The sequence below is a fragment of the Gadus chalcogrammus genome, chromosome 16 (assembly GCF_026213295.1).
Source record: "Gadus chalcogrammus isolate NIFS_2021 chromosome 16, NIFS_Gcha_1.0, whole genome shotgun sequence".
Lineage (NCBI taxonomy): Eukaryota > Metazoa > Chordata > Actinopteri > Gadiformes > Gadidae > Gadus > Gadus chalcogrammus.
Window position 1 is genome coordinate 1,491,647 of NC_079427.1, and position 13,497 is coordinate 1,505,143.

The following is a 13,497-nucleotide window of genomic DNA, read 5'->3' on the forward strand; positions in this document are numbered from 1 at the left end:
GGAGCGGGAACGAGACCTCCTGCTGCTACAGGAGACACCAGGGAGACTGTTACACACACACACACACTGCTACACACACACACACACACTGTTACAGACACACAGACACACACACACACACACACAGCTATAGGAAACACCAGGGAGGCTGAGGAGTGACACACACACACACTGCTATAGGAGACACCAGGGGGACTGTTACACACACACACTGTTACAGACACACACAAACATGAGTGACACATGCACACTGCTACACACACACACACACACACACACACACACACACACACACACACACACACACACACACACACACACACACACACACACACACACACACACACACACACACACACACACTGCGAGAGACAGTCAGACAGACGCTGCAACAGACAGACAGACTGTGACCGAAAGACAGACAGCCACACACCGGGATAGACAGACAGATACACAGCCAGCCACGGAAGAACACTCACAAACCCACCGAAGAACACACACACACACACACACACACACACACACACACACACACACACACACACACACACACACACACACACACACACACACACACACACACACACACACACACACACACACACACACACACACACACACACACACACACACTGAAAAACAGCCACACACAGACCAGCTCTACTGGATCCATCTCACTGTGTTGTGTGACCTCCAGTGTGAAACAGACTGGAGGTCACACAACCCACCAGCAGGGAGCCCCGAGACGAGCCCCATTATAGTGTGGGGTGCTGTTGGTGTTCCCCCTGGTTCAACGCACGGCCCAGAGCAGCGTAACGTACCTTCTGGAAGAGCTGTGGTCACGGCCTGAGGGGCAGAGAGGGAGAGGGAGAGGGAGAGGGAGAGGGAGAGGGAGAGAGAGAGGGAGAGAGAGAGGGAGACACGTTAAACACAACAACATGTATCATCGCTAGCTAACTGGGTCACGGTTCCACTAGCTTGCTGAGCCTGTAACATTGAACCAGCTCCCGGTTTCCCCGTTAGTAGCTTAGCACGCCGCCGCGGCAGGGCGTCTGGCCTGCGTGGTCGTCTGATGGAACACCGCCGCCATCAGTAGACCCTCGCTCCAGAGACGACTCGACGGGTCACGGCGTTGAGGCCGCTGTTCAACGAGCTCTACCGAGAGGCGCTCGCTGATCCAAACACAGCATCCCCTATACTGTAACGCTTCCCCATTTTTACAAAGATATGAGACAACAAACAAAGGAGCCATTGCTCGCGCTTCCAGAGGAAGAACTCAACCGCCGAACAACAGGTCCGACGGGATTCTCTCGGCCGCGGTGACCAGGGCGTCTTACCATATTTGGACGGGGAGGGGGAGTGGCTCTGGCGGCCATATTGTTTCTCCCACTCGTCCCTCTCCTTCTCGCGCCTCTCTCGTTCCCTGGGGACGGAGAGAGAGGCTCAGCAACAAGCACGCACACGCACGCACGCACGCACGCACACACACACACACACGACGCACACGCATGCACACACACACACACACGCACACACACGACGCACACGCATGCAAAGGCTAGCTACGTTTTATTGCGCTTCTGATGACAACTTTTTTTCCAAATGGCTTAAATATAGGGCGGGGCAATGATTACAAGTTTTAATCGCATAGTATAAGTGAGTTAACTCGTGATTTATCGCATTTTTTAAAATATATTTTATATCCACTCCAATTGAAGTTTGATGAGATTATCAAATGGAATGACTCATTATCATTCATACCAAATGTAAGCAAAAACTAGAACAAGTGATCTTGAGGGAATTTTATTGACTCATTCAGTGTGGGTTGATTATGAAATTTACGGAAAACCACAGATATGGGAATTGTCACTTACTGAAAGTGTAATTGAATGTAAAGTAAGTGGAACTAAAAAACTAATACGATTTCTGATATGAATGTTGACATTCTGTGGGCAACACCAGAGAGTAAACCAAAAGTAACCAAAGAAAAAAAAGAAAAAAAGTTTGTATTAAACGCGTTAAAATAAGATTGCGTTAACGCGTAATTAACAAGTTAACTTGCCCAGCCCTACTTAAATGTGATGTCTTCATATCGTACCGCATACTGTATTATATTAGGACTTAATACAGTTTTAAGTGTATGTATGTGTGGTATTATTTATTGGCGTTTTATTCTATAGCCCTGTAAAGCACATTGTAACCTTGTCGTGAAAGGTGCTGTACTAATAAATGTATTCTTGGTCTTAGCAGAAGTGGAGGTAGTTGGTATCAATAGACTCACTTCATGCGTATCTTGCGCGCCATGGCCCGCAGCTCTCCTTCCCGTTCCTGTCAACGGAGGAAATGAGAGGCAGTAGGGGTGCTTTAAAAAAACAGTTTCATCACGGGACACGGCCACAGACAGACAGACAGACAGACAGACAGACAGACAGACAGACAGACAGACAGACAGACAGACAGACAGACAGACAGACAGACAGACAGACAGACAGGCTCACAGCTATAGAAGCACAGACACACAGCCTGACAGACACAGCCTCTGACTGACAGACAGACACCGACAAACAGACAGACAGACAGACAGACAGACAGACAGACAGACAGACAGACAGACAGACAGACAGACAGACAGGCAGGCAGGCAGGCAGACACGGAGACAGGCAGACACGTAGACAGTCAGGCAGGCAGGCAGGCTCCCACACCTGTCTCTTGTTCTCCTGGTTCTGGATCTTGGCCTGAGCTGCCTTCTTATCGGCCTTGGCTGCAGGAGGAGAACTCAGTTAGCCATCACAGAGCACTGAGGTCCTCCACACTGAGGTCCTCCACACTGAGCTAGTTTAATCTAGGTTAGCCATCACAGAGGACTGAGGTCCTCCACACTGAGCTAGTTTAATCTAGGTTAGTCATAACAGAGGACTGAGGTCCTCCACACTGAGCTAGTCTAATCTAGGTTAGTCATAACAGAGTACTGAGGTCCTCCACACTGAGCTAGTCTAATCTAGGTTAGCCATAACAGAGTACTGAGGTCCTCCACACTGAGCTAGTTTAATCTAGGTTAGTCATCACAGAGTACTGAGGTCCTCCACACTGAGCTAGTCTAATCTAGGTTAGTCATAACAGAGTACTGAGGTCCTCCACACTGAGCTAGTTTAATCTAGGTTAGTCATCACAGAGTGAGGTCCTCCACACTGAGCTAGTCTAATCTAGGTTAGTTATAACAGAGTACTGAGGTCCTCCACACTGAGCTAGTTTAATCTAGGTTAGTCATAACAGAGTACTGAGGTCCTCCACACTGAGCTAGTTTAATCTAGGTTAGTCATAACAGAGTGAGGTCCTTCACACTGAGCTAGTCTAATCTAGGTTAGTCATCACAGAGTGAGGTCCTCCACACTGAGCTAGTTTAATCTAGGTTAGTCATAACAGAGTACTGAGGTCCTCCACACTGAGCTAGTTTAATCTAGGTTAGTCATAACAGAGTGAGGTCCTTCACACTGAGCTAGTCTAATCTAGGTTAGTCATCACAGAGTGAGGTCCTCCACACTGAGCTAGTCTAATCTAGGTTAGTCATCACAGAGTGAGGTCCTCCACACTGAGCTAGTCTAATCTAGGTTAGTCATCACAGAGTGAGGTCCTTCACACTGAGCTAGTCTAATCTAGGTTAGTCATCACAGAGTGAGGTCCTCCACACTGAGCTAGTCTAATCTAGGTTAGTCATAACAGAGTACTGAGGTCCTCCACACTGAGCTAGTTTAATGTAGGTTAGTCATAACAGAGTACTGAGGTCCTCCACACTGAGCTAGTTTAATCTAGGTTAGTCATAACAGAGTACTGAGGTCCTCCACACTGAGCTAGTCTAATCTAGGTTAGTCATCACAGAGTGAGGTCCTCCACACTGAGCTAGTTTAATCTAGGTTAGTCATAACAGAGTACTGAGGTCCTCCACACTGAGCTAGTTTAATCTAGGTTAGTCATAACAGAGTACTGAGGTCCTCCACACTGAGCTAGTCTAATCTAGGTTAGTCATCACAGAGTGAGGTCCTCCACACTGAGCTAGTTTAATCTAGGTTAGTTATAACAGAGTACTGAGGTCCTTCACACTGAGCTAGTTTAATCTAGGTTAGTCATCACAGAGTGAGGTCCTTCACACTGAGCTAGTTTAATCTAGTTTCAGGTTTCTACAGTTCCCCCAAAAACGGAAAAGAACGTTTTTAAGAAAAAAGAAACGCTTCACACATCCTGAGCACCTCTGCGTACTAAGTGTCCAGACAGGGGTGTGTGTGTGTGTGTGTGTGTGTGACTGGACGTGTGTGTGTGTGTGTGCACTCACACTGCCTGTTGAGGGCCTTCTGCATGCGAATCTTCAGCTTCTCCTGGGGGGTCATCTTGGGCTGTGGAGGACAGACCGATCAGCAGTGAGTCAGTGAGCGCGTGTGTGTGTGTGTGTCGGCCTGCGTGCGTGCGTGCGTGCGTGTGTGTGCGGGTGAGAGCAGGAGGAGAATCGCAGTCCAACAGTAACAGTTGTGTCAGCGTGAGGAGGAGGAGGATCCAGGACGGTTGGACGGGTCACGGCCGCCCGTCTGACGGAGAGAGAGCGTTATGCCGCCAGCACTGCAGCTGCTCTGCAACCGCCAGGAAGCTCCCCTCCGTGTGTGTGTGTGTGTGTGTGTGTGTGTGTGTGTGTGTGTGTGTGTGTGTGTGTGTGTGTGTGTGTGTGTGTGTGTGTGTGTGTGTAAAAGGTGAAGCGGTTGAGGAGCAAAACAAGAACAAGTTCAGGTCTGTTGACTTCAGAGACCAGAACACAGCCTGGGGGGGGGGGGGGGGGGGTTCCTGGCCCCTCCTACTAGGGGGGGGTCACCTGGTCACCTGCCCTCCTGGCCCCTCCTACTAGGGGGGGGGGGGTGTCACCTGGTCACCTGACCTCCTGGCCCCTCCCACTAGGGGGGGGCACCTGGTCACCTGCCCTCCTGGCCCCTCCCACTAGAGGCCGTCATTAGTTTCACCCGTTGAGTGAAGCCGTTTACGAATACATATTTGCCTTTCAAGCAACCTATATGCAAATGAGCCGTGTTGTTTTGTCGGCTGGGGAGGGCGTGTCTGGAGCGCTGAGCGCTCTGAGACGAGCCCAGACCGCCCAGAGCCACGCAGGCTGGGACAGGACCCCGGGCTGGGACAGGACCCCATGCTGGGACAGGACCCCGGGACCGGCCCTCCAGCACCCGGCGCGACCGCAGGGAGGAGCTGCTGCTCACATAGTTCACACATGAGGGAACACGACCCGCCGTTACAGGGCTGGGGGCCTACTGGTGACAGCCTTACTGGTGACAGCCTTACTGAGTACAGCAGGGGTCAACAGGTAGGACCCCCCACACACACACACACACACACACACACACACACACACACACACACACACACACACACACACACACACACACACACACACACACACACACCCACCCACCCCCCACCCCCCCCCCCCCCCCTCAAGAATGATCTGGAAACCTGGTCCTAAACCCCTAACAACTCTGGTGTGATACCATTGGTCCCTTCTGCCCTGGGACAGCAGGGGGGCGTGGCCTGTCAGAGGTGAGGGGGCGTGGCCTGTCAGAGATGAGGGGGCGTGGCCTGTCAGAGCTGAGGGAGGCATGGACCTGAGCAACAGAACCCAGCTGGATCATATTCTTACTGACTTTGGAAGCTCCAGACTCTTTACCGCACGGAGTGTCAGGCCTGGGGGGGGAGAGAGAGAGGGAGAGGGAGAGGGAGAGAGGGGAAAGAGAGAGAGGAGGGAGACAGAGAGAGAGACAGAGAGAGACAGAGAGAGAGAGGAGAGAGGGTTAGTGGACTTGTTGAGTTGTGTCCACCGTGGGCTGATACCAGGCCCGGTGAATGACTCTCAGGATAATAACCAACAGCATGCGTGAGTAAAGGATTTCCTCTCTCTCAGGGCGAGGGGTGGATCCGTCTCATGGACAGAACCCTAAACCCGTTTTAAATCCGCTGCCATGCTCCGATGGCATCGGGCCGTTTAACCAAATCAAATCAGACAAAGTGTGCTACATTTCGGTTAGTTTTAAGCCATAGTTTCGCTGTACTTTGAAAAGGCAGCTCTGATGGAGCGCTCATCATCATTAGGAAGCAGCGCGACAACAGTACGGTAACTATGGTAACGGCATCCGTAACCACGGGGACGAGGAGGACCGCCCTTCTTACTTCCTTAGCTTGTCGAGGCCGCCCGAGGTCAGGGACCCCCTGTGGGAGTGGGAGGGGGAGGGGCTCCGGGGGGGTCGGGAGGGGGAGGGGGCGGGGCTGGGGCTGCTGCTTCCTCCCCGCCGGTGGCCCCCGGAGCTCCGCCCCCCGTGCCTGGAGGCGGCCCTCTGCCTGGAGCCGGAGCGGGACCTGGAGGGGGGGGGGGTCAGAGACAGTGGGGGGGGGGGGTCAGAGACAGGGGGGGGGGGGGTCAGAGACAGGGGGGGGGGGGTCAGAGACAGTGGGGGGGGGGGGGGGTCAGAGACAGTGGGGGGGGGGGGGTCAGAGACAGGGGGAGGGGGGGGGTCAGAGACAGTGGGGGGGGGGGGGGGGAGGGTCAGAGACAGGGGGGGGGGGGGGGTCAGAGACAGGGGGAGGGGGGGGGGGTCAGAGACAGTGGGGGGGGGGGTCAGAGACAGTGGGGGGGGGGGGGAGGGTCAGAGACAGTGGGGGGGGGGGGGTCAGAGACAGGGGGGGGGGGGGGGGGGGGGGTCAGAGACAGGGGGGGGGGGGGGGAGGGTCAGAGACATTGGGTGTGTGTGTATTTATACGCTTGACTAAATATACACACACACACACACCGTACACACACACAGACCAACCACGGTCCAGTGCTCATATTTTGGGCGAACGTGTACAGTACAGTACTGTACTGTACGGTACGGTACTGTACAGTACTGTACAGTACTGTACAGTACAGTACTGTACTGTACTTGTAAAATGCAGTCGTCAATTGGTGTCATGGGTTATTTCATACATCATCAAAACCAAAATTTGGAATTTATCAAATAAATTACAGATAAAAGGATTCAAAATTGGATATGAGGATGAAATCTGACGCATAGTCTCAGTGTTAAAAACTGATAAAATAATTGACGTCTGTGGTTCTACATGGGCTGGGGCGATCATTTTGAAAGACAATAGCTTGCGCCAACACAAAAAAAATCGGAACTGTGAACTTAGTAGAAATATCGAATTATGAACTGAAGTGGTTCATCCTCATGTGTGAGCTGATCTTTGAACTAGTTCTTGAAGAGAGTGAACTCTCCCAACGCTGCCGCCGTCCGTCCGCTCACCTGGTCTGCCGGCGGCCCGAATACCGCCTCTTGTCCCGCTCTCTGTCCCGCTCCCGCTCTCTGTCCCGCTCCCGCTCTCTGTCCCGCTCTCGGTCGCGCTCCCGCTCCCTCTCTCTGTCGCGCTCCCGCTCCCGGGACTGCGACGGCGTGCGTGTGCGCTCCCGCCTCCTCCAGGAGCCGCCGCTGCCGTTCCCCCCTCTGGCTCCGCCCTTCGACCCGGAGCGCCGCCGGGAGGGGGAGGGGGAGCGCGTGCGGGAGCGCCTTCCGTCCCGCCCCCCGCTGCCCCGCCCCCGCCGCGCTCGCCGCGAGCGCGAGGACGAGCGGGAGGAGGAGCGCGAGGAGGAGCGCGAGGAGGAGGACGGGGAACGGCTGGAGGAGGACCTTCGTCTCCTGGGCGGGGGGGGGGAGGAGACACGGGGACTTTAGCGACACGGGGTCAAAGGGCAACGCCAGGGGTCAGAGGTCAGAGCGGAGAGGGGAACCTGAGTCTGGTAACGCTCGGTTCACACATCAACGTACAAACACTGACAGGTCAAAGGGGCTGGGCGGTGGCATCGTGCATGGAGAGCATTACATCACATTCAGTGTATTCAGAGGCTACCGCTAACGCTCTGGGCCTCGAGGCGGCCGGGGGGGCGGGGCAACAATATGACTGACGGGAGAAAGCAACCAATGAGAAGCCAGGAAGGGGAAAGTTACCGACCGGGAGCCCCTGCTATGACCTGCAGGGTGCTGCGAGTGGACGGGGGCGTGGCTAGAGCTTGGAGGAGCCGCCGCCGCCGCAACCGCCGCCGCCGCCGCCGCCGCCGCTGCCGCTGCAGCCGCCGCCGCCGCCGCCGCCGCCGCCTCTTCGTCGCTCCCCCCGAAGCTGGTGATGAAGGTGATCTTCTCCGGACCTGGGGAGCGAGACCGCGACCGCGACTCAGAGTCGGACTCCGACTCCGGCCTGGGGGGGGGAGACGTTAGGGTCGTTAACTTACCTAGACTAATTGACCTCGTTTGGAGTCTGTCTGTCCGTCAACTAGGTGAGATTTTGATTGGATGAGCAGCTCTACAGAAATCAGCCAATCACAGACAGGCAGGTTTTAACGGGCAATGCACTCGTTTGAATAATGCACCTTTAAACAAACTAAAGACAGTCACAGCGAGTCTGAGCTGAACTAAATGCAAACCAAAAGCAAAGGCCAGCTTACCTCTTGTACGGGTCGTACGTGGGACTGTCCCTCCTGGCGTAGCTGTGGGTGAGAGGCAGAGAGCAGAATACAGGTTGATGGATATACCCACTGATGGGTGATGGACCAGAGCCACTCGTTAACTCATTAAAACGCAGGTCTTTGCTCCGAGTTGGGAAAGTTTTGGAAAATAATATTTGGGATTTTGAATGTGGCTTTTGGCCTGAATCTAGAACCAAGCCCTTTAAAAGCTATATTTGGAGTAAGAGGTAATGAAACTGCGATAGCCATTAGCGAGAATATTTGATTGCTTTTTCAACTCTGATTGCTCGAAGGAGAATACTTTGGAATGGAGATCCCAATTACCACCTAAGGCATCAGCGTGGCTTTCTGATATGTTTCTAAAAAATGTAAAAGCTAAATACTTTCTTAAAGGATCAACCAAAAGATTCTACCAAGTCTGGGACCCTTCACTGGTTTATTTAGACAAACTTGAAACTTTCCCCTCTCTCATTAGTGAATAAGCTTCAATGTAAAGCACAAATACGTTCATCATAGGAGAAAGTATTTTATAATTTTTTTGTTTTTGCACGGCACGAGGAATTGTTAGGGTTGGATGGGGTTTATAAAAACATAAAAATGAAATTGTTAAACTGCAACAATTCTTGTCACATTGTACCTTGTCGCAAAAAGAAGTTTAACCACTGTATAATATTACAACTAACAAACAATAAGGATCCATGTGAAATGAACCCACTGAATGGTTCCGATCGCGTACCTGGGCGGGCTGATCTGACGTCCCTTCAGCCGCTTCTCCCTGAACTCCCTCCTCTGTCGCCGGGAGCGACGGCCCTGGGGGTCGCCATGGAGACAGAGCAGCGTTAGCCCACAGACAACACAACGCGGTGTGCGGGTGCCCAGGGGCGCATCGGCAGAGGGGGAGGGGGGGGGGGGGGTCCTACCGAGTACATCGCCTTCTCCGCCTCCAGGGCCTTGGCGTGCTTGATGGCCTCCACCTCCTCCTTGTCCTTCCTCAGCATCCTGGGAACACGTCACCATGGTTACACGTCACCATGGTTACACACCGCTCACGCTCAGCTCGCCTCCCCTTCCTTTAACGTTTTCTTTCAACGCTCCGCGTTCGTTCAGAGGTCAGAGTTCGTTGGCGTCAGCGCTGAGCCGTTAATATTTATCAAATGTATGTGAACAAAACGACACCACTTTAATAGAACTGTTCAAATCTGACACTTATTTATGCGTAATTATTATAGTAAATACGCCGTACACTTTACGATCATTAAACAACCATTATATAACCATTTGTCAGATTTTGCGTTTGTGAACATCTTTACTGTACCGACGGCGGTATATTATCGTTTCTCTTTCTCCTACCAAATGTACTTATTGCAAGTCTCTCGATAAAACCGTCCGCTAAGCGCCCTGAGTGTAAATGTAAACAGAACACTGCGGCGGCAAAACAAGCGCCCACCTGACAAAGTCTCCTTCTGCCATGCCGTAGGGGGTGGCCATCTTATTCAGGTCCAGCTCCTGTTCGATGTTCAGCTCGTCCACATCCACCTCCACGTCTACACACACACACACACCCACACACACACACACCCACACACACAGAGGCATCAACGGTAAATGGTCTGCATGCATACAGCGCTTTTCTAACCAGTGGCCACTCAAAGCACTTTACAATATAATGTTGCCTCACATTCACCCATTCATTCACACACTGACGGCCGTGTCAGCCACGCAGGGCGACAGCCAGCGGGTCAGGAGCAGTCAGGGTGAGGCGTCTCGCTCAGGGACACCTCGACACTCAGCTAGGAGGAGCCGGGGATCGAACCGGCAACCTTCAGGTTACCAGCCGACCCGCTCTGCCTCCTGAGCCACATGCCGCCCATAATGCTTTATACTACGCATCCACGTTACTTCAGAGTCAGTTAAACCAATGCTTCCTGACCGATATCTGGGATGCCTTCGTCCTCCTCTGATTCCTCCTCCTCAGAGTTCTCCTCGTCCTTGTCTGAGGTGGGCTCCGGTTCCTCCACGGTGCTGTCCTCGTATGTGTAGCCAATGGTGGCCTTCTTCTCCGCCAGCCTAGCAAATACACACTTCTGATTGGTATAGAGCCCTGTATACATAAGCTTATTGGCATGGAGCCCAATATACGTACATACGTCTTATTGGTATGGAGCCATAAATGCATACATAGGTCCAAAGAATCAATACACTGAATTTATAAATATTCTTTCAACATATATCATTCAATACAATTTCAAAACGACATATTTAAAACAAGTCATAGGTTAGTTAAAAAAAATATTTAACCTAAAAAAGTAATTTCAATACATGATACATCAATAATCACTATATATATAATAATATATATATATATAATAGCCCAGTGAGAAGCGATGGCAGAATAAGGTCATTCCATACAGAGCACTTTTCCAAACACTCACTTTTTCTTTTCGTCTTCGTTTGGTCGTGGCAGGCCACCGTAGAGCTCGTCCAGGTAGATCTGGTACAGGCACTGCTCTTCAGAGACTGGAGAGGGTCAACAGGGGGTCAACAGGGGGTCAGCAGGGGGGCAGGGAAACACAGAACAACCAGCAGCAAACAGCTCGCTAGGACAGCCATCACTAGCCTGATGAACAACAGCTAGCTAGGACAGCCTTCACTAGCCTGATGAACAACAGCTAGCTAGGACAGCCATCACCAGCCTGATGAACAACAGCTCGCTAGGACAGCCTTCAATAGCCTGATGAACAACAGCTAGCTAGGACAGCCATCACCAGCCTGATGAACAACAGCTCGCTAGGACAGCCTTCAATAGCCTGATGAACAACAGCTCGCTAGGACAGCCATCACTAGCCTGAGGAACAACAGCTAGCTAGGACAGCCATCACTAGCCTGATGGAAACAACAGCTAGCTAGGACAGCCATCACTCTCCTGATGAACAACAGCTAGCTAGGACAGCCATCACTAGCCTGATGGAAACAACAGCTAGCTAGGACAGCCATCACTCTCCTGATGAACAACAGCTAGCTAGGACAGCCATCACTCTCCTGATGAACAACAGCTAGCTAGGACAGCCTTCACTACTCTGCTAAACAACAGCTAGCTAGGACAGCCATCACTCTCCTGGTGGAACAGCTGAGGTATCATTGCGGAGTTATGCACTTTCAATTGATTTTATGAAACTATGTAAAAATGTACTGACTCTTCAAAAATGTCAAACGTTGGAAATGTGCTCTAAGGGAGAGGAGGGAGGGAGGGAGGGAGGGAGGGAGGGAGGGAGGGATGGGGAGCAGAGTGTTTATTCTCTGCAGTCAGACTGGAGCGTGCTGGAAGCCGCTGAATCCTGCCTATCGATCCTTCAAGGTATCTGAGGCGCTGACAGAAGCGGGATGCAGCCGGACTCACTGGTGGCGAAGTCGTTCTGCACCAGCCCTCGGTAGCGTTCGTAGTTACACTTCCTCTCGTCTGACTCCTGGTCGGGGCTGCTGCAGGAGACACCACACAGTGACGTCATTAACAGGTGATCCGAAAAAAAACTATAAACATAGGATAAAGATCAATCATACAATATCTTGCAGCGCACGCACAATACTAGAGTCAATAAAATGCCGTATATCGATTTCACACTAAACAGCCAATCCCAGTGTTACCGACGTATGGAGCAGAGGCGGGGGGGGGGGGGGGGGGGCAGACACCACCCAGTGGGGGGGGCTACACCTGGGACTCACCTGCTGCTGAGCAGGGGGGGGGTGTAGGTTGGGATGTAGTCCAGGTGGGCCCTGACGTCGAACCTGTCAATCATGTTGTTGGCGTCTCCTTGCCACGGCATCCTGGGGAGAAAGAGTACGGAAATAAACTGATAAACAGGGCTGCTTCCATAAGGGCCCCACAAGGGGGGGGGGGGGGGTGAGTGAGTGAGTGAGTGAGTGAGTGAGTGAGTGAGTGAGTGAGTGAGTGAGTGAGTGAGTGAGTGAGTGAGGGAGGGTGTGTGAGCTCACATGTTGATGGGGCTCTCAGCAGCCAGGGCCACGGCCGGGTCCAGGTGGATCTTGTAGGCTCGGCCATGGACCTGGAGGAACTGGGCAGGGTCCTTTTTCTGTGAGATGAACAGAGAGGAGAGAGCTGAGGGAAGGACCTCCCACACCGGGGCCACGCCCACATGGGGCCACGCCCACCCGGGGCCACGCCCACTGGGGACACCAATGGGAAACTGTTCATACAAAACTCCCTCTGCTGTTAAAACTAAGTAAAAAACTACATGAAAAAAATATTATATTCCAACTAGGGTTTTCATTACAACATTTAATTTAATTAATTTAGTTTTTCTGCGAGGACCTTTGTTTTTGCATGGACCAAAGTGACGTGCATTTAAGAAGACATGAGAGAAAAATAAACTAGTAGGACACAACAAGCAAGAGTATGTTGGAGGCCGCCTGGTCTGAACTGTAGCAAGAGGGTCCACTGATTTAAATGACTTAATAACCGAGTTGGGTGATCTCTCTCTCTCTGGGGGGGTAGGGGGAGAGAGAGAGAGAGAGAGAGAGAGAGAGAGAGACAGAGACAGAGACAGAGACAGAGACAGACAGACAGACAGACAGACAGCTCTTACGATCTTCTCGTAGTACTCGCGCCGGCGCTCGCCACGTCGCTTGTAGTCGACCATCATACCACGAAGCTTGCGCTCGTGTTTTCTGGCCTCCTGCCACATGACGGCGCCGCTGGGGGTGGGGGCGCGGCGGGGCACGGTTGCTGCAGACAGGAAGGGGAGGAGCCGGGAGGAGGAAGAGAGTCACAGCACCATCAGCAGAGCAACGAGGAAGAGGAAGGGAGATAGGACAGAGAAGGGTGCAAAGGCCCCGAAGACTGATCCAGCTCAACGTGGGAGAGACGACATGGACACCGATAACCAGTTCAATGCGGATTGGCCTTCAGTTAAATGAACCATCTCCATGCATTGTAGTTTAAC

General features: G+C 52.3%; 1 protein-coding gene across 1 annotated transcript in view; it reads right to left on the bottom strand.

Moving 5' to 3' along the window:
• The window catches only part of clasrp (CLK4-associating serine/arginine rich protein), a 13,436-nt gene extending 159 nt beyond the window's left edge, over window positions 1-13,277 (bottom strand). The window contains exons 1-20 of the mRNA XM_056611908.1: window positions 13,141-13,277; window positions 12,530-12,627; window positions 12,260-12,361; window positions 11,937-12,016; window positions 10,972-11,056; window positions 10,470-10,606; window positions 9,987-10,083; window positions 9,460-9,538; window positions 9,276-9,349; window positions 8,519-8,560; window positions 8,029-8,271; window positions 7,326-7,715; window positions 6,214-6,399; window positions 5,691-5,730; window positions 4,328-4,388; window positions 2,703-2,761; window positions 2,282-2,328; window positions 1,338-1,423; window positions 822-846; window positions 1-25 (exon numbers count right to left, since the gene is read on the bottom strand). The exon at window positions 1-25 is cut by the window's left edge and continues 159 nt beyond it. Of these exons, the coding sequence (XP_056467883.1) occupies window positions 1-25; window positions 822-846; window positions 1,338-1,423; window positions 2,282-2,328; window positions 2,703-2,761; window positions 4,328-4,388; window positions 5,691-5,730; window positions 6,214-6,399; window positions 7,326-7,715; window positions 8,029-8,271; window positions 8,519-8,560; window positions 9,276-9,349; window positions 9,460-9,538; window positions 9,987-10,083; window positions 10,470-10,606; window positions 10,972-11,056; window positions 11,937-12,016; window positions 12,260-12,361; window positions 12,530-12,627; window positions 13,141-13,239 (2,055 nt within the window). The 5' untranslated portion in view covers window positions 13,240-13,277. The remainder of the gene's footprint in view (window positions 26-821; window positions 847-1,337; window positions 1,424-2,281; window positions 2,329-2,702; window positions 2,762-4,327; window positions 4,389-5,690; window positions 5,731-6,213; window positions 6,400-7,325; window positions 7,716-8,028; window positions 8,272-8,518; window positions 8,561-9,275; window positions 9,350-9,459; window positions 9,539-9,986; window positions 10,084-10,469; window positions 10,607-10,971; window positions 11,057-11,936; window positions 12,017-12,259; window positions 12,362-12,529; window positions 12,628-13,140) is intronic.
• Between the last annotated feature and the right edge of the window lie 220 nt (window positions 13,278-13,497).